Source organism: Crocodylus porosus, unplaced genomic scaffold (assembly GCF_001723895.1).
Source record: "Crocodylus porosus isolate Cpor-Errol unplaced genomic scaffold, CroPor_comp1, whole genome shotgun sequence".
Taxonomy (NCBI): domain Eukaryota; kingdom Metazoa; phylum Chordata; order Crocodylia; family Crocodylidae; genus Crocodylus; species Crocodylus porosus.
The window spans coordinates 66,178,441-66,201,059 of NW_017728907.1; the positions used below are offsets into that span (position 1 = coordinate 66,178,441).

At 44.1% G+C, this 22,619-nt stretch overlaps 1 protein-coding gene across 2 annotated transcripts in view; it reads right to left on the reverse strand.

Annotated features, from left to right (window-relative positions):
• The window catches only part of SLC44A5 (solute carrier family 44 member 5), a 36,400-nt gene extending 13,805 nt beyond the window's left edge, over positions 1-22,595 (reverse strand). Inside the window, exons 1-10 of one of the 2 annotated variants that reach the window (XM_019531638.1) lie at positions 22,188-22,592; positions 21,635-21,766; positions 18,310-18,409; positions 12,477-12,569; positions 11,504-11,591; positions 9,741-10,003; positions 8,419-8,513; positions 7,652-7,755; positions 5,876-5,949; positions 1,758-1,828 (exon numbers count right to left, since the gene is read on the reverse strand). In XM_019531638.1, the coding sequence (XP_019387183.1) occupies positions 1,758-1,828; positions 5,876-5,949; positions 7,652-7,755; positions 8,419-8,513; positions 9,741-10,003; positions 11,504-11,591; positions 12,477-12,569; positions 18,310-18,409; positions 21,635-21,766; positions 22,188-22,284 (1,117 nt within the window). In that variant the 5' untranslated portion in view covers positions 22,285-22,592. Of the gene's footprint in view, positions 1-1,757; positions 1,829-5,875; positions 5,950-7,651; positions 7,756-8,418; positions 8,514-9,740; positions 10,004-11,503; positions 11,592-12,476; positions 12,570-18,309; positions 18,410-21,634; positions 21,767-22,187 lie in introns of both variants that reach the window. The other variant, XM_019531637.1, reaches the window with a different exon arrangement.
• Positions 22,596-22,619: the final 24 nt, after the last annotated feature.

The following is a 22,619-nucleotide window of genomic DNA, read 5'->3' on the forward strand; positions in this document are numbered from 1 at the left end:
ATATACACACACACACACATAAACACACACACACATACACACACTTTTTTTTTAAATACAAAAAGTATAAAAGATGGGGATCAGCGAAATGATGTTTTGAAACTACTATGACAGTTTTAAAAAAGCCTTCAGGGGACACTGTTGGCTTGAATTTTTTTAAAGGGTTTCCTTAAAAAAAAATTAAATGTTCTGCCGTAGCAAAATATAAATAGCACATCCTGACTTTTGTTGTAAAGGACAAGAATTTTTAGAAAAGTTAGAAATGTTTCGTCTTCTCCTGCAATTGCGGTTAGCAGGGTCTTTGGGACAGGCTTGAGTGTAACATCACAAAAGTGGCTCATGCCACCTTTCCTGTCTCCTACTTCCCCTTGTCTCAGTGCACACGCCTACAGTTCAGTCTCAGTTATAGATCTGCTGCTGTTGCCATTGATGTACACCACCTTACAGGGCCTAGGAAATGTTGGTATAAAGATGGCATTTAAAGGTTTGGGTTTTTTGGGAACTGGCTTGTAGGTATGTATTATAAGGGGTCAAGAGGGGCAGCAGGGGTTAATTGATCTCTAAAGACCTTGTGTCTCAAAGTCACACAGGGTTCCCAGCCTTCAGAAGCAGACAGTGTCTAACTCAGGCAGGAAAACAGCAAGCCACACATCCTGGGTAACTAGAAACATCCAAACTTTATTTTCATAATAGAGATAGGCCTGGCTTCAGAGCAGTAGTGCCTGCTTGCAAAAAGCCTTAAGCTTTCCAGTTTTGGTGGAAGAAACCAAATTAGGAGAACACTGGTAAAGCTCCAAATTAGGAGGTGGGCATGTGATAGGTTTGTGAAAATGGGGTTTTAGCTGATAACATGGGAGGTGTCACTGTGTGACCAACCAGCAACAGCCACAGATCAAGGGTCATCAGAAGTCACCAGGAGAAGAAAGAATACAAAAGAAGAAATTTTAGAAACAGAAGGAGAAGCAGTTCGCATCAGCCCCCGACCTCCAAGGCTGCTGACAGTTAAGCAAAGGAGCTGAAGGTGGCATTTATGTACCAGACGGATAGACCGCTCACTACAAATTCCCTTGTGTATATTCTGGGACTGGGGAATTTGGGTAATGTATACTGTATTTGCTTTGCCTGCATTGCTTTCATTTCCTATAACTATATATCAATAAACTCGCCTTTTATCAACTGGCAAGTGTTATGATCAATCTGAGGGTTGCGCTTACCCAGAACAAAAGATATAGGGGCTGGGTCAAATCCAGCGCCAACAGGAAGAGGAAAGCACCTGTAACCTAGTGAGTGATACCGATTCTCTTTCTGTGTCCAGCCATCAAACACGGTCAGTTGCAGACTTAGACAGACAGCTTTATATCATGCTTTAGGAACTCAACCTTTTATTGGTGGAAATCCCTGTTTCAAGCCTTGTGTGCGATCAGAACAGATGGTTGCCATCAGAAGATGGTACCACCAATAAGATGGTGGCCATCAGAAGAGATGGTTGTTATCACACACTCCATACAGGACAGTGAAAGTGACCCTACTGATAGTGCTGTCAAATGCACAAAGAACCATGTAAAAGGAGGGGAAATGTGTCCCTTGGACCAAATCTGGCAATTCTTTACTCGTGTATGTAGGTCCTGTAAGTAAGTAATAGCAAAGTGTGTGAGATCAGGATGTTGCAGTGCTGTCTGGACATACACAAGTTTGGCACATATTAGGATACCTGAGAACAAGAACTAACACTATACTGAAATAACCAAGTGGCTTACCTACACCACCAGCGACGAGAATTTTCCCCAGGAACAATAAGAAGTCTGTAACTTTGTCCAGCACGGCAACTCTGTTTAAAAGAGGACAAATGGCATTTAAGCACTTCAAAATGGAATAGCTCCATTCTATTGTATGAAATCCACTGAATGTTAGGAAACTGGCTCAGGAAGTTCATGGTCTTGCACTGGTTCTTTGACCAACATAAAGAACAGTCAACATGGAGATGATACATGCAGGAGGGTCACTACTAGAATGTTATTACTAAGTGATCAACCAGAACAAGGAATACGATAGAAGGCAACGGCATTCACCACCTTGCTGAAATAAGTCCCACTCCAACAAAGCTGTTGATGGCCTGTGAAAGCTACTTATTAGGTGCAACTCCTGCTGCTAATGAAACCTTCCTGTATTTATTTTTTTAAGCCTTTTCTTCATAACATGGGAAGGTCATGTCTTCATATCATATCAAAGTATGAGTGCTCTAGCTGGAGGTAAACTGGAACCCAAAATTCAGGACACCCATTAGTTGCAGAATATTAGGAGACTGTCTTTCTCCTTCACTAGCCATATTCTCTGTGGTCCCAGAGTGCACTGAAACTACAAAGATATGTTGAGCTGTCTCAGCACAGCTCAGCACAGATGAGGGAACCTCAAGGCAGAGAGATAGCCCCAGAAGAATAAATGCATCTGAACAGAAAAAACTGACAGTTAAGGCTCTGTTTCCACTACAAAGATGCTCCTGCAATAGCTGTACCAGCATTGCTCTGTCAGTAGAGTCTGCTAGTGAAGACACAATGTAAGACACAGCTGATGCAGCTATACATGCTATTAATGTGTAGCAATAAACTCCAGTGCATGCTGCACAAAAGTTTATTGCTCCTGGGCACCACATTTGAACTTGCACCTGGGACTGCAGCACGTTGAGCCAGGTTGGAGCAGCCCCAGCTGGCAGGGGCCCTCAGAGGTGCTGTGGAGGGGCTGGGGCATGAGGGTGCTACAGTGTAGGGCTAGCCAGCAGGGAGCCCCATACTGAAGCACCCTCATGCCCCAGCCTGCCCCTTCAGTATCTACATGTGCGGTGCTGCAGAGTCAAAAACTCTGCTGCAAAATAGTACTTGTATTTACAAGTACTAACTTGCAGTAGACTTAATTAGTTTCCTGAGGCCTAATAGCACTGCATGTGTAGACACTGAGACACTTACTGTGGAGCTAATTAGTCAGCTCCTCAGTGAACATCTCGTGTAGAAGTGTCCAGTGCCTATGGCTGGCATAGTCTGGGAACAGACCTGAACTTTCTGCTACCATAAAAATATTTAAGCAGCACAAAAGCCAAGTGAACAGTTTGTCCATGGCATTTGTTGTGCCACAAATGCTCAAAATTGGGGCCATGACATGGGTGGTGCCCCCTTTTTGCAGCAGACATCTATTTACTTTAGGCAGGAGAGTGCGGGTAGCCCAGAGCTGCCCATGCTGTCCAGCTGCCCCAGGAGACAGTCCAGGGGCTTTAGGGGCCTGATCACCGATTTGCAGAGGTGTGCCCTAACCTGGGATATGGCAGCATAAAATGTGTGCCTAGGGAATCCCCGACCTGGGGATTCCTGAAGAACACATCTGCAAGCAGGGAACACAGAGTTCCCCCATCTGCACTTGTCTTGCAGGATTGGGCCCCTGAAGCTCCAGAAACATTCTAGCACAGCTGTTGCTACAACAGAAATATTGTCTGTTTTTACCCAGTAGTGGGGGTGAAGCCAGCAAAATCTTGTAATGTCAACCTGACTGTAACTGTTCCTTGCTCCACAGGTGGCTGTCCTGCCCCTAGAGCACCCCTTAGTCCTCGGCTTCACCACCTCTCAGGCAAAACTCCCCTTCCCTCACCAGCCATGCCTTGTTGGTAATAGTCTCTAGAAAATGGGAGCCTGCCCCAGGGCTTCCCAAGCTTGATCCTGTCTTAAGGGCTTTAATTGTGCGTCTCTGTCCACCCCTACACCCCACCATATTGCTTGCAGATGTTATCACTTCCTGATGTCACATGCCTTTCCTGGGCTATTGTCTCCCAGCCTCAGTCCTTGCCCCTCTTTGGCTATGGGTTCCTTGGCCCTCTCATGTCTCTGGCTGTGTCCCCAACACTTTGACCTCTCTCTCACCCCTAGGCCAGATAAGACTCCTGGGTTCTCCTGGCCCTGTTCACACTCACCCCTCCTGGGCTACAGACCTCTGCAAATGCTCACCCACTTGAGGCTATAAACCTCTGGTTCCTCTGGCCTCCTGGCCCCTCTCTTCCTTCTGGGCCAACTGGAACCTTCTGGTCCCATCTCAGCCCCTCTCTAGGGTCCTGGACCCCTTACTGGGCCCCTAGGGACCTCTTCCACCACATAGCCGCTTCCCAAACTTCCAGACTGCTCCAGGCTGTACTCTCCACACTGGCACTCAGAAGCTGCAGCCATTCTGCTTAGATGTTTCCTCAGCAGCCTCCAGGTCCTTACTGTCTGCCTCAGCTCAGGGCCTGGGTTTGTATCCTTTCTAAACCCAGCCCCTCCTGAGTCATGTGGCTGCTGATTGCTTTCCTGCCATACCTGCAGCCTGCTGCAGCTACAGCCTGCCTGCTCTTAATGTAGCAGGAGCACCAAGCTTTCTGCTACACTGTCCTATAACTGCATTGCCTAGCCGTCAGTGTGATTAGACTGTAGCAACAGGAAGAAAAGCAAAGCAGGGCTGAGGCTTATTGCAGGCAGCCTCTGACTCCAACCTTGGCAGACTCTTATCACAAATTGCCATAAATAATGGCATGGAAATGAGACTTGCCTGGTGAGAATCTTGGTGATGCTGGGGACTCTGTATATGGTAATGTATTGTACCAACTACCATGAAAGAGAAGTGGTCAACAACCAAATTAAAGAAAACAAACCATCATTAGCTGTCAGAGGTAGGGATTAGAGCTAAAAGAAGAAAATTCCAGTTCAAAATAATAAAGAGATTTTCCTGGCTCCTAGCTATAGCTATTAAGAACCATAGCAAGTAGAACAGAAAAGTGAAACTCTTTAAAGGACACAAAGATCATTGCATCAAGGCTGCAAGGTAGGGATGGCCCTGTCCTGTTTTTAATCCTTGATAACAGAAATGGATGGTCTTCCACTTTTGCCTGGGTATCATCAGCAATGGGCATGGCTACTAACAGATTGGCTAAACCCAGCAGGACATCCTGGAGCTTTATGTGACAGCTCAATCCTCCCTTGCCATCTCTGTCTAGAACCCTTTGCTCCTGCCTGCCCCACTCTCAAAGTCTCTCTGCTCTCTTTCACTGTTCCTCTCTCCTCCCCCTCTTCCTTGTCCATGGCCTTTTCTCCATCCTCCCTTCCCCAGAACGAAATAATTTAAACTCCCTAAGCTTCCTCAGTGTGCTTCTTGCTAGTAATTAGGCCACCTCCTATTGCTCCAGCATGGCCTGCTCCTAAGGGCTTGTTCTAATCAGCACCCTGTTCCCATTCTTTTTGATCTTCCTGTATTACAGGAAGAGCCAGGAGCAATGAGAAGTGCTGATTGGAAAAAGGAGCTCAGCAACAGCCCTGGCAATGCAGTGGGGAGCACAGGGGAGGCTTCTAGCATGAGAAGAGATGCCCTATTAAATATTAAAGACTTTGGTTTTAAAAGCAAAACCCTTCCTCCTCCCTGTCACTCTGTAAACCATCCCAGGATTTTTAGGCTCAGGTCCAGCTGTTCTTCCTCTTAGAAAATATGAACAGACACACATTGGCACCATCCACGCTGGGTCCAGATGCTATGCCGATAGACACCCTATAGATAGATACATGCGTAATAAATCACTACAAATTCTCTCAGTTGGCTCCACTGCTTTCTTGTTAGCCCTTTTACAAGGGCCAGGGATACCTAAGCTTCTACAGCGTCAATCATGTAACCCATAGCAAAATTGTGTGTCATATTAAATCACTCTAGCTTGGACTAAGGAATACCTAGCTGTATGGCTTGCTGGTGCTAACAGGGACAACAGCATGTAAGCATTGGACCAGTTGGAATTAATCTTCTAGGGGAAAAAGTAACTTTTCAAAACACAATAGCAGGGAAGGTGTCAATCTCAAGGACAGGAGACATAGCCCCTTACCTCACCACATTGCGCATCAGCAGAAAGAATGCTTCCTTTGCCGAAGCACAGAAGTTCTTACCATATATTGCGATCTGCAAAACAGTAACAGTTGTCTGATAAGTTTTTAGCTAATCAAACACCATTCTCATGGCTTCTGGGGCTCTATGCATGTACAGCCCTATATAATACATTTGTATCTGTGATCAAACTCCCACCCAAGCCCCATGTTACTCTCTACTTTCCCTCAGTCTCCTGCAGGCAGTGTTATAATATCTCTCCCTGGGCGTGTCTACACATGCTTATTGCTCTGGAGTTTACTGCTCCCAGTCATGCCATTTGAACATGTGCCCATGACTGCAGCATGTTAAGCCAGAGCACCCTTGTGCCCCAGCCAGCCTGTATAGCATCTACACATACACAGTGTCGTTAATTAGTCTACTGCACAGTAAACATCTCAAGTAGACATGTCCCTTCTCTCCAACTTCTCTCTTTGTGAGGCTCTGCAGCCCTGGGTGATCTTTTGGCAGTCAGGAAGTGGACACAAAGCATAATTTTCTAAGTGGAACAGTTCAGGAACCTAGTCTTTGCCCCACTGCACTGGTGCATGACCCAGATGGGATCACAGATGGGGAACTGATGATGGCAGGTTAAGGGGAATATAGCGGGAAGGGAAGGTCCTTTTCAGTTGCATGTATCAAATAGGTGTAAAGCCATTACTGTGATTTGTGCAGGAAGTAGGCACAATAAACTCAAAAGATTTCTTTAAACTCAAGGTGAGCCTGAACCAAACCTGGCTCCAAACATGTCTGACCTTTGGAAAAATTCAGTCCAGTACTAAACTCTGCAGCTGAGGCCTGTCCTTTCCTCGTTATTATTGTTGTTCTCACTGCACAGCTGGGATGCACTGGACCCGATTCTTATCTCATGTAGGGATAAACCAACTACCAGAATACTAAGGTCAGAGCAATTACATCCACATACCATTACTCCACAAAGCAAAGTCCTTAATCTGAAATAAAATCACATTTATTTTGGAAGGGATTGGGGGAGTATATACAAGAACAGTTACTCTGGAGTATTACTGTCAATTTTTTCAGTGTAGACAAGGCCTACAAGAGGAAAATTCACTTCTTTCAAGATTGCAACTATTTCTGCAATTCCTTTTTTTAGTGAATGTGGTATTAACAGCATCATTACAGTCATTTCTTCTAAGATAACAGGTATGTGATTGTAAGGCACTTAAAAATGTTTCAGGTCAAAACAGCTTGGGCTAAATCCTGCTTGTTTCTAGAAGTGTAAATCTGGAAACTTTCTTCTAAGTCAGTTGGGGTTGTTGTAAAATCAGCTGCTGTAATTGAGAGAATTCGATAGCTTTGAGGGTAAATACAGATACTAATTGTTTTCAAATGTCCTTCTTAGCAGCACATTTTAACAAAAATACCGCAGCAGCAAGGCATGCAGCATGCCTTGGATGTGGTAAAATGAATGTTGAAATCCGTGTTTGAATTGCAGGTGTGAAGGGAAATTATTATGCCAACTATGTCATACCTCCATTTCTGGAGGGGGACAGGGAAGAAATCATCACCTTTGAGGGGCAGGGGCATGTGAATTCTCCTGTCATTAGCATCCAATTCTTTAACTTCCCAATTCAAACAGTAACAGATGATAGCCAAATTGTATCCTAGGGAAATCAAAATTAATATTAAAGCACAGATGCAAGGGATTTTTATCTGAGGCCCCGAGTGCTGTGCCACAGTGATGGGGCTATAACATGCCAAAAGGCAAGCTACGCACCATGATATAAGCATTTCTGTTGATGAACTTCAAGAATTTTTCCAAACACCAGAAGCAGCATTTGAGGCAGCAGAGCAGAAATCTTGTGAAGGAATTTTGTGTACCTGCAGAATGAGAAGGAGAGACAGTTTAGGATTTGTCTTGAAAACATGGGAAACTGAACCCCCAAGGTCTGTCAGAGGTGGAAAAACTCCCCATGTTCTCCCTCCGATAAATCCTACCCCATCACTGGGCTGAGATGTGATGTTCTTTTTCCTTCCAGAATGAATCTAGCCCATCAGCGATAAATTCCAGCAGATCCACCTTCTGCATGAGTACAGGCAACCCTCGCCATTCGTGGGGAAAACGTTCTTGTATCCCCCATGAATGGCAAAATCTGCAAATAAGGCACTGCATTCATGAACGCAGTGCCCCCAGTGGCTGGGGGGGGGAGGCATGGCTCCAGTGGTGACGGCGGGAGCGCAGTGGCAGGAGCCCAGCAGCACCAAGTGCAGAGCTCCTGGGGAGCTCCTGTAAGTGTATGAAGTGTATAATACTTAAAATGAGGATTCAAATATTTGAAATCGTGGATGCCGAACCCGCGAATAGCAAGGGTTTCCTGTACTATTGTTCAACTTTCCATGGCAAAGCAGCTTAGACTTTACTTGGAGCTACAAGAACAGCAGCCCAGGACCTGAGCCTTACATATTTCATATCTGAAGTCTGAGGGAAGGAAAGCAAACATTTACCAGAGGACTTAATATTCTGGAGCAGACTATAAGTCTCACCTTTCAGTTTGTGGTCCAGGTACTCCAAGATTATTCTAATCAGCTGGACTATTGCAAGAATTAAAGACCCAAATGCCAGTGAACCTGTGTGGTATCTAATACAAAACAAAGTAAGGTTACAAGAGACACTGATGTAACTAAGTCTACCTTATTCACAGATTTCACATTTAAGAATCTTCTGAGAAAGATGAAACACAATGAAAAATTTGCTGAGGATTTGGATGCTGCTGAAAAACTGTAAAAAGTGTTGCCTCCACTAATGCTATACAATAACCTCAGGCTAGCCGAACATTTTGCTGCTATATGCTGCCCCTAACCTGAACCCTGTCTATACACAAAACCTCTTAACTGAAGTGTGGTAGTACTTTTCACACAAGTAGTTTGGATTATCAGGGGCTATAGGTTAAAAGCGAACCTCTGTAACTGGATACTTTTAATACAACTACACTAGCCAATTTTGGCAGGGGAGCAATTATTATAGAAAGTAGTTATTTTTATTTTGGAATAATGTATCCACATGGGACAGTTATGCCAGCATAGCTATTGCTTGTAGGTAGTATCAGTTAATTGTCTCCTCTCTGCTGAAGAAGGAAATAATAGATCAAATGATTATTAGAATTACAGTAATTTTATAAACAAAGTTTTGTTAAAATCCATGTTTACCTATGTTAATTTTCACAAAAGGTTATCCATATATAAATGAATCCAAAGTTTACATATACACCTGTGCATTTAAGCACTCTGTATACACACAGAACACACACACACACAGTAACACTGTATAAGGGCATATAAGCTTTTGTGCATGGACCTGGGCCTTTAATTTCATGAAAACCAGGATCATATCTACACCTATGTGAATATACACCTATCATCTTGTATGTGTAGCTACATATTTTTACATATAAATATAGTGTCCAACTGACGTTCAGAAATGTGAAAGCCAACATTTCTGCACAAAAATCTTTATTCCCACTTGCCACTACTAGGCACAAAACAAAATAACTGTTATTTCTTAGGTGCCCAATGGGTCATTTGTGAGTTGCAGTAACAAATTGGCACAGTTGCAAGACCTGCAAGAGTTAATTAGGCAGATAATTTGCTAGGGCTTCTCTTCTTTTGAAATTCATACACCCCAGATAATTGGAAAATGCAGGTCCTTTAATAACTAAAAAAGCTGAGTCTTTAATAATACCACTCTTGTACACAATAATTTTCATTTGATACTTTAAGAATAATTATATTATTTCTCTATGAGTTATAAGGTTTCTATGAGTTATGTATTTAGAAAATACATAAAAGGTACAGATTCTTAACTTTACCGTATTGCTCGTCCGAAGGAAGAAAAGAGTGGCCATGGGGGAATATCAGCAGGTTTTCTAAAAGCCCAGTAGTAGGAGGCAAAGGCACCAGCAAGGGTACACTGACCCAGTGCAATTGCAAAGTTCACCAGCCAAAGAAAGACAAAAGCATTGGCAAGTTGAAAGATAAAGATGTATCTGTGGTACAGGCTTTCTCCCCCATAGAAAGCAAAAGTACACTGAGCACCAGAACACAATTTGGTCACATTGGTTGTGTTAAAAGTCTGTAGAGAAAGAAAATAAATAAAATATTCATAAGTAATGAACTTTGAATGGCTTAGCACAAATCTCATGTATTCTACCATAAGTTTCAGTTCTTCATTGCTCACCAAATGAAATCTGACTGCACTGAAATGTTTTAAATTAATTTACATAACCAAGAGGGCAATATTTTAAAAAGATAAAAACCCATGCAGGTGCTAAATCTCTGGGTTTGTCAATATGGCAAACTATTTAAATATGTATAAATTTTTGTATGACTGGGACCTAGGTTGTCTGAATTTGAATTTCAAAAGATACATAAACTATTTTGCTTCCTTGCAGGAAAGCTGGCCAGGCCAAAAGACATTTTCTTAACACTCAGAGGCCAGACCTCAGTTTGCATAAATCTTCGTAGCTCTGTGGAGATCAATGGATCTATGACATTTTATACCAGCTAACCATCTGGTCACAGATTATTACCTGTCTCAGATTATTAAAATAGTAATAATGTTTAAAACTGAAATGGTTTTTCTCCATTTATGACATTCACTCCTTTTGTTCAATCTGGACAATGAAGGCAAAATAATCATTTCCTAATTGTTTTCTTTTTTTTTGGTTCTCAGACATCAGCAGAATGCTGTAGTGCTTGAGATATGTGCAATGCATACATTCCTCCTGAGGTTAGATTTTATTAGTCCTGATTTTTATTAGAAAAATCACCAAACCCTAAAGTTAGAGCCCAATTTCACTTGTCCTGTATGTCCTTAGAAGCTGAAAAATGTTATGAGTATTTTTTAAATTATCATTGTTGCTAGCCCGTGTGATAGGAAACATGAAACAGTAGTTAGAATGTGTGACTAAATGAAGAGATCTGATATCTATGATAATCAGGTCTTTTCCATCAATGTGCTATGAATCTTGGGCAAGTCTCTGAGACCCAAATTTTCAAAACTGGCCATTGATTTGGGGTGCCCACGGTATACAAAAACAGAACCACTAAGAATTACTGGATGGTTTTCAAAAGCTAAGCCCTTGGCTTTGCATATCACTTCCCCAACCTGTAAAACAGGGCTACTAATACTCATTTACTTCACAGTGGTGTTGTGGGGATTAATTAGTCTATGTTTATAAATCACTTTGAACACAGGGGCTGTACATGAGAGGCTGATTGCACAGTTTTTACTGCAGTCATTTAGTCCTTGCATAAACAAGTTACTGCGCAGTAACATCACTAAACAGCTTTCAGGTCATGCTGACTGCACAGCAACTTGTTACTACTACACAGTAACTTTGCATCGTGCTTCGTGCCATGTGACATTACTGCTGAGTAGTAAAGAGTTACTGCACAGTCAGTGTCTTGTGTAGACATGGCTAGGGACTGCTATCTGACAGCAAATATCCTGCAATTTAAACACAAGCAATGAGTAAAAAGAATTTAAAAAAATATCTGTTTCTTAACTAGTATTGCACATGAACTGAATGGTGATTAATACACCTAAGAGTACCCCCTTTATAACACTTACCTCTGGGTCGCAGGTCAGGTTTGCATACTTGCACAGTGTTTGATTAGCCATTACTTTATACACGGGTTCTCCTGATGTAGCCAGGAAACTGAATAAATTGCATTAAGGAGGAAACACAGGGCCTCCTCAGTAAAACAAACACAAAAACAGGGGACCACTACCTTTAAAATCCACATGGATTGCAGAGAGATCTTGTTTTAATGCTGCATCCTATCTGATGCATGAGGCCACCATGTAAGCGAGGGTTCCCAGGGCAAAGGTATATGCAGATCTACCCTCAACCTCTACACCTCTGAACAGACGTAAGGAGGGGAGTTCCTACTATTCTTCTCTTAACCCACACTACACACATAGCTCAGCAGAGTAGATTAGTTCAGTAGGGGCCAACTTTTTGGCAGGCCCTGCACCCTTCCCAAATGCCACTCTGATCCCCTACTCTGCTTTCTTCTCCCAGTCCTTTGCTCCTTGCCTGATCTACTCTACTTCCTTCCCTGTGCTTCCTGCTGGATCTGCTATTTTGCTTCTGCTCTATGCCCTATCCACTGCTGTGCATCCTGCTCCCTCCCCAATTTGCTGTGTGTCACACACAAAGGTTGCCATGCCACTTGTGCCATATGTTGGCCACCCCTGGATTAGTTCACTATACCTCCAGTGGCTTCTGGCTAGCTTCTGTGCTGGTGATACCTGCAGGGGAGTCGACACAGAGTACAGAGAATGGGAAACAGTGTTCTGAACAACAACAATTGAGTCTCTTTTTTGAACCAGTGAAAGCCCCACTTTAAGGGAAAATAAACAGCAGAGAGCAGCTATTCATTAGTCTTAGTGGAAACAGTTACGTGAGGATTTTGTCTCCAGCTTGAATCTATGGGTCACTTCAAAAGAAGACTGATGTGAGCATTTACATACAGTTTGTCCTGGAGCTCTTCAGGTACCACACTGATACCATGGAGCAAATACTTATACAGAAGGATACACAGCTGTTACTGCCCAATAGGAAATGCAGATTGCAATTAGAATGAAGGTGATAATTGGGTAGAATAATGCAGATGTTATGTAGCCAACAGCCCTATAAAGAAAACAAAATAGGTTTGAAAACGAAAACAATAAAATAAAATCACAGTTTTATTAGCCCTTTAGCAATTGCTTGTTTATGTATCCCCCTACTGATATCAGTAGTTTTATCTTGGGCTGGAATCCCTGAATGCTGGCATCAGCACCTTCTTACTGCTTGCCTCCTTTCTCCTTCTCCATTTTTGCTTTCTTTTCATTGGTAGAAGCATAATCTTATTTTTCCATCATTTAATTCCCTATCTCAATCCTACAGCTCTTGCTGCTTCTAGCCCTTAACTTCCCCCTGCTATTTCCCTCCATCTTTCCTCTGTTCCTCCTGTTGCCCCAGGGGAGAACAAGAAATAATGGGCACAAACTGACTGAAATCACTTCAGACTAGATATAAGGAACAACTTCTTTACAAGTCGAGTACCAAGGGTCTGGTCAGACTTCCCCCACAGGTGGTGTAAGGTCACTTTTAGCCCCTAACTTCTATGAAACTATAAACAAAGCTCTGGCAAATGGGCTAAGTTGTCACGTGACACAAAAAGGTGAATAGCAAACTGCCAATAGCTTTCTCACACTGCCAACTATAGGTAGGTCTAAAGACACAGCATGTGCATTATGGGACACACAGAAGTGCATGACCTTATGCTATTTATCAAATAATCATCAGAAATCAATATTTTTCAATACTCTGTGATAGGCCTGCTAGCTAATACTGATGTCACAGATGCTTTACTTTAAGAAACGGATTGTTAATTGTCCTAAGAACAGATTCTAAGTAGATTATCACTATTATAAATCGCAATTTTATTGAAAGAATAGTTAAACTCTACTGAAAAATATCACTTGATTCCCTGTCATTAGCAACCTATTTTCCATCATCCTGCATACAGGGTATGGTCTGTTAATTTTATAGTAATTACTTACACTGTTTCACCTCATGCATTATGCATGAGTGTAAAAATATCACCCTCAAGTGACCTTTCAATGTAGCTGAAAACCTAGAAAATATTATTACCTCCCAGCGGGGAGTTTATGAAATTTCTGAAGTGTTTCTATCTGTCATTTTTTTTGAATAAAAGTGTTTTAGTGTATAAAGTGTTCCTGAATGATAATGAACAGGAACCAAAGGGCAGAGTCTAGTGCTTCCAGAATCAACTGCAATTTCCTGTGTGCTTTCCTGTATAGAAAGGAGGATGAGAACTTGCTTGATTATGAAATTTCAGTGGTTCTTAAATCCATTAAAAACATTCCTAATCCTGACACCTGGGCAGCTATGATGCCAAGGAAAGTAAAAGAAAATGAGGGCAGAAAGAAAAGGCACAGGCTCCCATTTGTGTGTGATGAATTTGGTAGCAACGATCTATTAACTCTCCATACTGAATTCTGTTCTTGGTTAATTCATCACACAGGGAAGATAAAAGAAAATCCCACACAGCAATCATGTGTTACTATTAGAGCAGGCATCAACTATGCTAGGGTCCACACTGGTTCCCACTCTGTGGGTGCATCTACACATGCAATTAGCATGTAGCAATAAACTCCAGTATAGTTTGCACCAGAGTTTATTGTTCCCAGGTGCTGCATTTATGTGTGCACCTGGGCACAGCATGTTGAGCCAGGGCAGTGCTGGCCCAGCTAGCAGGAGGCCCAGGGGGTCAGCATGCCATCACGGAGCTTCTGTGGCCTGTGGAGAGGCTGGATGGGGTGCAGGGTGGTACAGTGCAGGGCTAGCCAGCAGGCAGCTCCCACACTGTAGCATCCTCATGCCCCAGCCAGGGTGGTCACCACCCTGGTCACCATCTACACATGGACACCTGGTCACCATCTACATATGCATTTCAGCACACTAAATAACTCTGCTTTAGGATAGTACTTGTCCCAGACATGTCAATTTACTGTGGGATGCATAGTAAATTTACTGTATCCTAATTAATTTACTATGCCCTAATAGGGGTGCATATGTAGACAGTGATACTTTAATGTGGAGCTAATTAGTCAACTTGGTAGTAAAGCACACATGTAGATGCACCCTGTTCCTACCAAATGCTGAAAATGCGCCAGGTAGCTGTTTAATTGTGTTCCCCCATGGTGCTCCTTGCATTGTGTTAAGGTGACTAGATGATAGAGGGGTTTTTTTTGCTTTTTTGGTCTGCACAGAGCAGGAGCTAATGTGGGGTAAGTTCAGAGCTGTGCTCCCTAGCAGGGTCTGACATAGTATAGACATGAGCAGGCAGAAGTTTTGACCTCTATACTGCTGAACATAGAGTAACAGACCAAGGAGCTCTGCTCCCACTGCTCTTACTTTATCCACATAATAAATATAATCAATGGGAATTGCACACCTGGTCTCAGGGTAAAATTTGATATTTTACTAGCTATTGAGTTTACCTGGGTCAGTCAGAGTGGATCTATGCCTCCCACATGAATTCTAGCAGTGCTATCTTGGCTCCCACATGAATCCTAGCAGTGCTCAAACATCACAGTAGCCATTCTAATTTTTAAAAGGATCCATTTAAAAATTTTTACTACTATTTCCTTTGCATAATCAGATTTTCTAGAGTGGGGTTTCAAAAATGGGTAGCTTAGATACTGTTGAAACTTAGATATTATCCCTTTGGTAGCTGTCATTAAGAATGAATCCTTTTTATAATGGCCTTGATCATTCAAGTTCTTGTGCAGTATGTACATCAAACCTATTGTTCCCTTGGCAATTATGAAAGGAAGCTAAAGGCTGGTACAAGCAAAGTTGAGGACTACACTCAGCCTTCTGTGTTCAATGAGAGTATGTTTCAAAACTCTCAAGCATCTTCTGCCTTATAGATAGAAAGCAGAAAACAGGTACATGTGAGGACATGTGGATCCAAGTGCACTCCAAGTCAAACAATAATGTTCCTAGTTCCCCATTCCCTTGTTTAGCCCATACTCCTGCTGAAAGGCAGGATTGCTTGCCTGCCTCAAAGCCATGCTCACAGTTGTGGTGCATACTACACTGTTTTGCCAACAGAAAAAGCTTTTGTTTTTTATTTTTACAGATGTCCATGTGTCCACGTACAAATTCTTTATCAGCCAGCGAAATCCAGCCCTTCTACTGCCTAAAGCCATTTCCCCTACAAGGCACGCCCCCTAACCCAGCAGTGGGCAAAATATGGCCTGTGGGCTGAATCTGGCCCGCCAGGATGTTCTATCCGGCTCACAGAACCCCTAAACATTGTAGAAAATTAATATTTATCTGCTCCTGGCTGCCTGTCAAAGATAACAGGAGCCAAGGAAGCAGGACCCAGGAGAAGCCAGCAGCAGGACCCAGCAGCAAGGCCTGCCTGCCCCCCACCTCCAGCCCCCATCAGTAACCCCCCTCTCCCAACTGGAAGGCCCTGCCTAACAGAGGCTTGTGGCCTGGGACTGTGGGACTGTTCCTGCCTCCCTGCTTGTGAGAGGGAAATTCAGATAAGAATGCAGGGGGCCAGGAAGGGGGAGGAAGGGGACTGCCCTGGTCCTTGGGGCTGGGCTAGCTCCTGCTGAGTCCTGCAGTTACGGCCATGCAGCCGGAAAACATGTGGTGCTGGAGTGCTGCGGCAACAGGTAGGAAAGTGGGAAAAGTGACGGTGGGGGGGAAGGAGAATGGGAGTGAGTGGGTGTGTGCGAGCACAGCAACAGCTGGGCAGGAGCATGGGGCTGCACTGGTGTCCTGGGCCCAGCACTGGCAGGGCTTAGAGTGGGGCAGCAGGAGTGTAGGGCATGGGCTGGTAGAGGTCTATGGAGCTGGGCTGAGCTGGGCTGGGCTGGCCCAATGGGGAGAGAGGGTATCCAGCCCGGCTCCACAGAGCCTCTGGCAGCTGGGACCCCACACTGCTTCCACCTCACTCTGGGCCCTCTCGGCGCTGACCCCGGGACACCTGCCTGGGCCCCACGTTCCTGCCCAGCTATTGCTGTGCTCCCACATGCCCGCTTGCTCCCACTCCGCCCAACCTGCTACCACTTTCAGCACTTCCCTGCCTGCCTGCCAGCAGCTCCTGCACCATGTGGCTCCTGGCTGCATGCATGCACGCACACCCCCCTCACACTGCCATTTACACAGCCCTACACCCACACACCAGCCACCCTCCCCCCACACAGCCCCAGACCCACCCATACCCCACATATCCACACACACTCCTACATGCTCCCTCACCCCACACCCACACCTATCTACTCCCCCACAACCCACCACAGACACACCGATACCCACAGCCCCCCACAAACTCCATACCCACACACACTTAACATATCCACATACACACGCCCACATGCTCCTTTAGCCCACCCCATACCTATCCAACCCCCACAAACCCCAGACACCCACACCCTTCACCACACACCCACAGTCCCCCACAAACTTATACCCATCCCCCATGCCCTCACCGCCCACAATATACAAGAGTAAGACTTCATTTTAAGCTATTGTGCAATCACCTCTATGTATACTACACATATAAATCAGGGCAAAAATATTTGTTTAAAATCAAATTAATGAATGTTGTAGATGTTTGATTTTTAGAATATAATTTGGTATTTTTCTGGTTCTGAGGTGGCAAAACCCCTTGCTGAAAGGAGTACTTCTGGGGGCAAGGGGAGGAGCTTCTGGTGGCAAAGGTTGGGGGTTAGGGGGCAAGAAGGGGTGGGACACACAATGGCAACTAGGGGGCAGGGCACCTGTCAAGGAGTGGGGCTACCTATGTGGCCCTCAACATCTTGCCAAAACTTGGTAAGCAGCCCTCTGCCCAAAAAATTTCCCATCCCTGCCCCTGCCCTAACCTGACAGACAGCCATTTCTAAAGTGCTAGTGTGAATCAGCTCCAGCAGTACTGCAATCTAGGCAAGTGTAGGCCATGAGCTCTTACCATGGGGCATCATGTCCAGTCATTTTGTCAACACTACCTCCTCAGTGAGAAGGCACAAAACTAGCAAAAGCATCTGACTGGACACACTCAAGACACAGCAATGTTGACAGCTGAGCAGTGTAGCGGGGGGGGGGGGCAAGTCGGGTACCAGCCCTGGGCACCGACTATGGAGAGGGCTTCTGGAATCCCCTCCCAGGAGTCTTTACCATGGTAGAGGCAACCCTGTGCTGCCTAGCTATAGGAACCAGGCACCAGAGCTGTGCACCCAGCAGTGCATCTGAGAGATGGGTGGTGACTAGAAAGGGCTTCCCTCTCTCCTCTCTGGGGAGTTTTTTTCTCACAGCATGTGCAGCCCTGCACCCAGTAATGCATCTGGTGTTGGGGATGGGAGGGGAAGCAAACAGGACCCCTGAGGTGGCTTCCAGGGAGTTCGTGCTACAGGGCTGCTGCTGCTGGACTCTCTGTCACTGCTACCCTGGCTCTCTGCACAGGGAACGTGGCTACTACTACTGCTGCTGCTGTAGCAGTGTTGGCTGACCAGCAGCAGCAGCAACTTCCTTCTCTGTGCAGAGGGCCCAGGTAGGTAAGACTACCCTCTTTGCCTGCCACACCTCCTTAACCACCCTGGGCACTGAATGAGCTTGCTGTGTCTCTGAATATCTGCAAGCAAAGAAAAGTTCTGGCAGTGACAACTGTTAATGTAGGTATGGCCTCATTAATGGATGACTGGCTTCCCCTGTCCTTATCATCACTTTTTCTATCATGCTTTTATCATACCACTCTACCCCAGCTGTGCTAGAGTCAGCTCCAAAGTAGTGCATCAAGGTGGGTAGTTATAATTTATTTTAAGAAAACATCCGTGAAACATACCGACTGCCTTCCTTCAAGAGTGCAATAGCAATCCGGATCCGATTCCTTAAGAAGATCAGCATCAGTATGATGATGACTTCCACAATGCAAAGTATTATCACTGCAAACAAGAAAATTAAACTGATCAAAAAATCAAATTAACACTTTCTTTCTACACTGTTGGTTTCAGCTTCCTGCTTTATAGTCCTGTTCATGAATCCCAAGTAACTCAGAAAGACTGCTCTGGCTCCTTCTCACTGTAAAATTCCAACATTCAATCCCCATGTTATAAGTGCTTGTGAACTCCCACACTCCAGCTGCCAGCTAGAATGTGTAGGGCCTTGGCAGATGATATTAGCATTTGTAATTTAAAAAGAAAATTGGAGCACTGCAAAGTAAAATATTTTGCAAAGAAAATCATTGATTAAAAACCATATGAACGGAACATTTGGCAAGAATATTATTTTCCTTAATATATTTAATGAGAAAACATTTCTCTTTAGTTATATACAGGCACTTTGAATGGTTATGTTGCACTGCTTGTAATTTGTAGTATTTGAAATGAAGATGGAAATCAATCCTTTCACGAAGAAGGCTTGATTCTGGTTTTCATTGCCCTGATTTCACGTAGAGGCAATTCCACTGAAGTCAACAGGGTTACATGTGCATAACACTGGTATGAGAGTAGAATCCAGCCCTTATTTAACTGGAATGGAGCGAGTTGGACGAGGACAGTCTGGAGGGGGCTGTATTCCACAGAAGTTACACGCACGTTCTAACTCTGCTCCTGAAGTCCCAGCCTCAGAATCCCAGTTCCACCAGTTTACCACATACCAGCTAATACCTGAGAATGGAAAGAGCTGTACTGCAGATCCTTCCCCCACAAGTAATTGTAGAATCTTTAAAAATCAAGTTTGAGTGTCTAGATGGGCAAGCAGACATTGTGGTACCTTGATCCAAAGCCCCCTTAGCAAGTATGATGCCTTACTGTATCAACTTAAGGATCCTCAGAGATGCTGAGTGCCCTCAGCTTTCCATGAAACTGCTCTACCCCTCCAAGGACCAGGTCTTCTCACAGTTATTCTCAGAGTTTTCTTGCGGTGACAATACATTTCTTAAATTTATTCCAACTCAGTTCTGTTAAATTACGGACATGTGTATAAAGCACCTAAGAGAGGCAGCATGACCTAAAGGATGAGCTTTGGTAATTACTCTGTTCCTGACTCTTCTGCTACCCAGCTGAGGGACCTTCATCTAGTCCCATACCTTGATTTCTTCATCTGCAAAATGTGTATAGTGTGCCTCCTTTGTGAACTGTGTTCTGTGATAAAATATTTCAACCCATATGAAATATGCATGCTGAATCAGTGCCTGCTGAGTAAGCAGGAGGCTAGCATCTGTTGGGTGTTACAAGCATGAAATAGGGATGCAATAAAACTGGAATATTCTCTAGGTACATAACTTTAGAGAAATTTGCCTTAGCAATATGTGGTAATATATGTCTTATTACCATATTAGCCCAGACATCCAGGTAAATAAAGAGAAGATGAGTTTCAGCAAAGGACTGCAGCTTTAGTTATTAAACTAGGTAATGAAGGGAGTCTATCTAATCTAGGTGGCTCATGAATGCTGCAATGCTGGGGTGCTTAGAGTGTCCCACAGAACTGCGGGGGGCTCCCCAAACAGACCCAGAAGTGGACCAGAAGCACTTCCAGTCCGCTTCTGGGTCTGCCAGGGAGCATGCTAGGGGGCCCCCCCACTTCCTGACTGGTGCCTCCTGGGTTTGGAGGGGCACCCGGAGTCTCCCCACAGCCAATTGCTGAGCTGGGCAGGTACCAGTCCACTTCAGGGTTCACCGCTGAACACATGGAGGGCCCCCCGTGCTCCTGTGGAGCATTCCATTCACCCCAGCATCGCAGCGTTCGCAAGCCATGCTGGTACCTCGAGGTATGTAGAAGAAACACTTAAAGTTGTGTCTATGTCCAAATCACTGATTCTGTAAATCAGCATCGAATCTTCAGATTCGGATTTGGCCAAATCGAATCAGAGACAGCGATCCGAATCAACAAATCGAATCATTGTCCCTGATTCAGGCTGAATCCGAATTGAATAGGGCCCCCTTTGCACACCCCTACTATGTACCTTCCAGTATTGCTTTAAGAAATATGTGTCACGTGACTGTTCTCCCATTTTCTTTCCAATGGAAAATGTGTGTGCAGGGTAGTGTCTGGTTTGGGTAAGAATTTTTTAAAAATCTGTTGAGTTCTTGCATTAGAGAAGTCAGATGGATGCACTTGGTGTGGAAGATGGTGAGGTCTGTGATTGCTCTTAGTTCCTGCAGGACTTCATTCTTTAAGCCCTGCCAAAAGGGGCTTAGGTCTTACTGCTAAAAACTCCCTTGTACAAGAACTCTCATTTAGGGGTTTCAGGCAACCTTCTAGATACTGGCTGTGGAGAGCCCTGAAGATGAGAACTGAGGCCTTGAACTTGACTTGAACTTCTATGGGAAGCCAGTAGAGTGACTGCAGGTTAGGTCTAACGTGGCCTGAGTTGCTGAGATGTGTTGCAGTGTTCTCTACTAGTTAGTTTCCTATGGCCTGAAAGTTTCATGCTCAGTGCTGTAAGTTCAGCTAAGGCATGAAAAGTAACTCAAACCAGGTCATCAGAGGCCTTCCCTAAACCAGCAAGGCCAAACTTCAGCCAGCAGCCTCTTAAATTAGATTTACTCCCAGACTTTTCCCATATTGGACACTGATTGCAACACTGTAACAATACCTATACTGTACTTAGCTCATGCAGGTTACTTCTTCTGCTACACTCGTGTCCCCAATACTCCCCCAAAGTGTTCCCAGGTCTCATGCCAGGATCTAATCAATCATGGTCAGTGATCCTGCCCAAATGGACCAACCATGTGGACAATGGTCCACTTAGTACCTGTTATCTCTCTTCTTCCTGTGCTGCACATAGTTCCCCCTCAGAAAGGACTGGATGGGGACAGAAAATGCACTTCTCACATGCAGCCTTGCCCGAGTCCCAGGAATTGTCTTGTTTTCTCCCTTACCATCCTCAATAACATGAGGAGGGACGCACAGTATGTGAAATGTTCCCTAGATGGTGCATTTCTTCCATGTTTGTTATAAATATGATTAAAGTAGGTCGGATAAAATAGTAATCATGGAAAGTTTAAAAACTGTTTAATATAATAAAACATCTCCACTGACTGCACATGTCACAGTGTGGTAACCAAAGGAGGAGTTTTGTCTGCAGGTGTAACAAGAATCACTTGACGTGTGACGATTCATTCTCCTGGTTATGCATAAACAGAGACTATTTTTAAAGCACTTACTAAATGCTAACCATGTTTGCCTCAGTTGCAGGTACACTCTGAAGTCAGTCTGGAACCCAATATCATAGATGGTGAGGTCAGATCCAGGTATTCCCCGAAGATGATCATACTCCCAGTAACAATGCCAGATGCCTTTGGGGGGGGGAAAAAACAAGTCAATGCAGCCTGAGTGCTTCTGAAGAGTTATACACACAAATGAGCCTTTTGTAACATTTTTCAAAGAAAGTGATTTGCCTTTTAACGTGTCATGCAGGGGCGGGGGGGATGAGTTATAAGACTGGAAGCTTATTAACCCACTTGATGAGAGAAGAAATGCAAACATACAAAACCTACTGCTTCACAAACTAACCACTGAGTGAGTAGTTCCATGGTACTGCAACTGATCCACAGTAAAAGCTTCGTTAAAGAAAACCAAAAAACCCTTCCGATCTGCAATATTATCCAGATTAAAAAAATTACATTTGTTAAAATTGCAGATTTTCCTAGTACAAATTTAAGCAATAAGAAAAATACATATCCTGCTCCACCTTGGCATCAAGGAGCTAACACCTACCATAGCCTATCATTCCAATCACACCGAAGATGAAAATCCAGAAGAGAACCCCCGCTGTGAATCTCAGCAGCACGAGGAAGAGCAGGCTCACAACCATTGCAATGAACAGGCCACTGAAGAGATGGAAGAGAGAAACATAAGGAAACAGGCATAAGCCCTCCTCGGCCCCTCACTCACTCACTCCCAAAATGAGGGTCAGTCATTCTCGCAACACATTTTTTCCACAAAACCTCTTTTAGCAAAAAATATCCTTCAATGTGTGGGATTAAAGTTTTGATATCATAAAAGTATTGGAAAACTCTGTGATGTAATAAGGTTATGGATGTAACCAGAATGCCTATATGGCCTGGATTATCAGTTGGTATGAACTGGCATTAGCTCATCTGAAATGACTATGGTGTTTACGCCAGCTGAAAATCTTGCTCTATGACT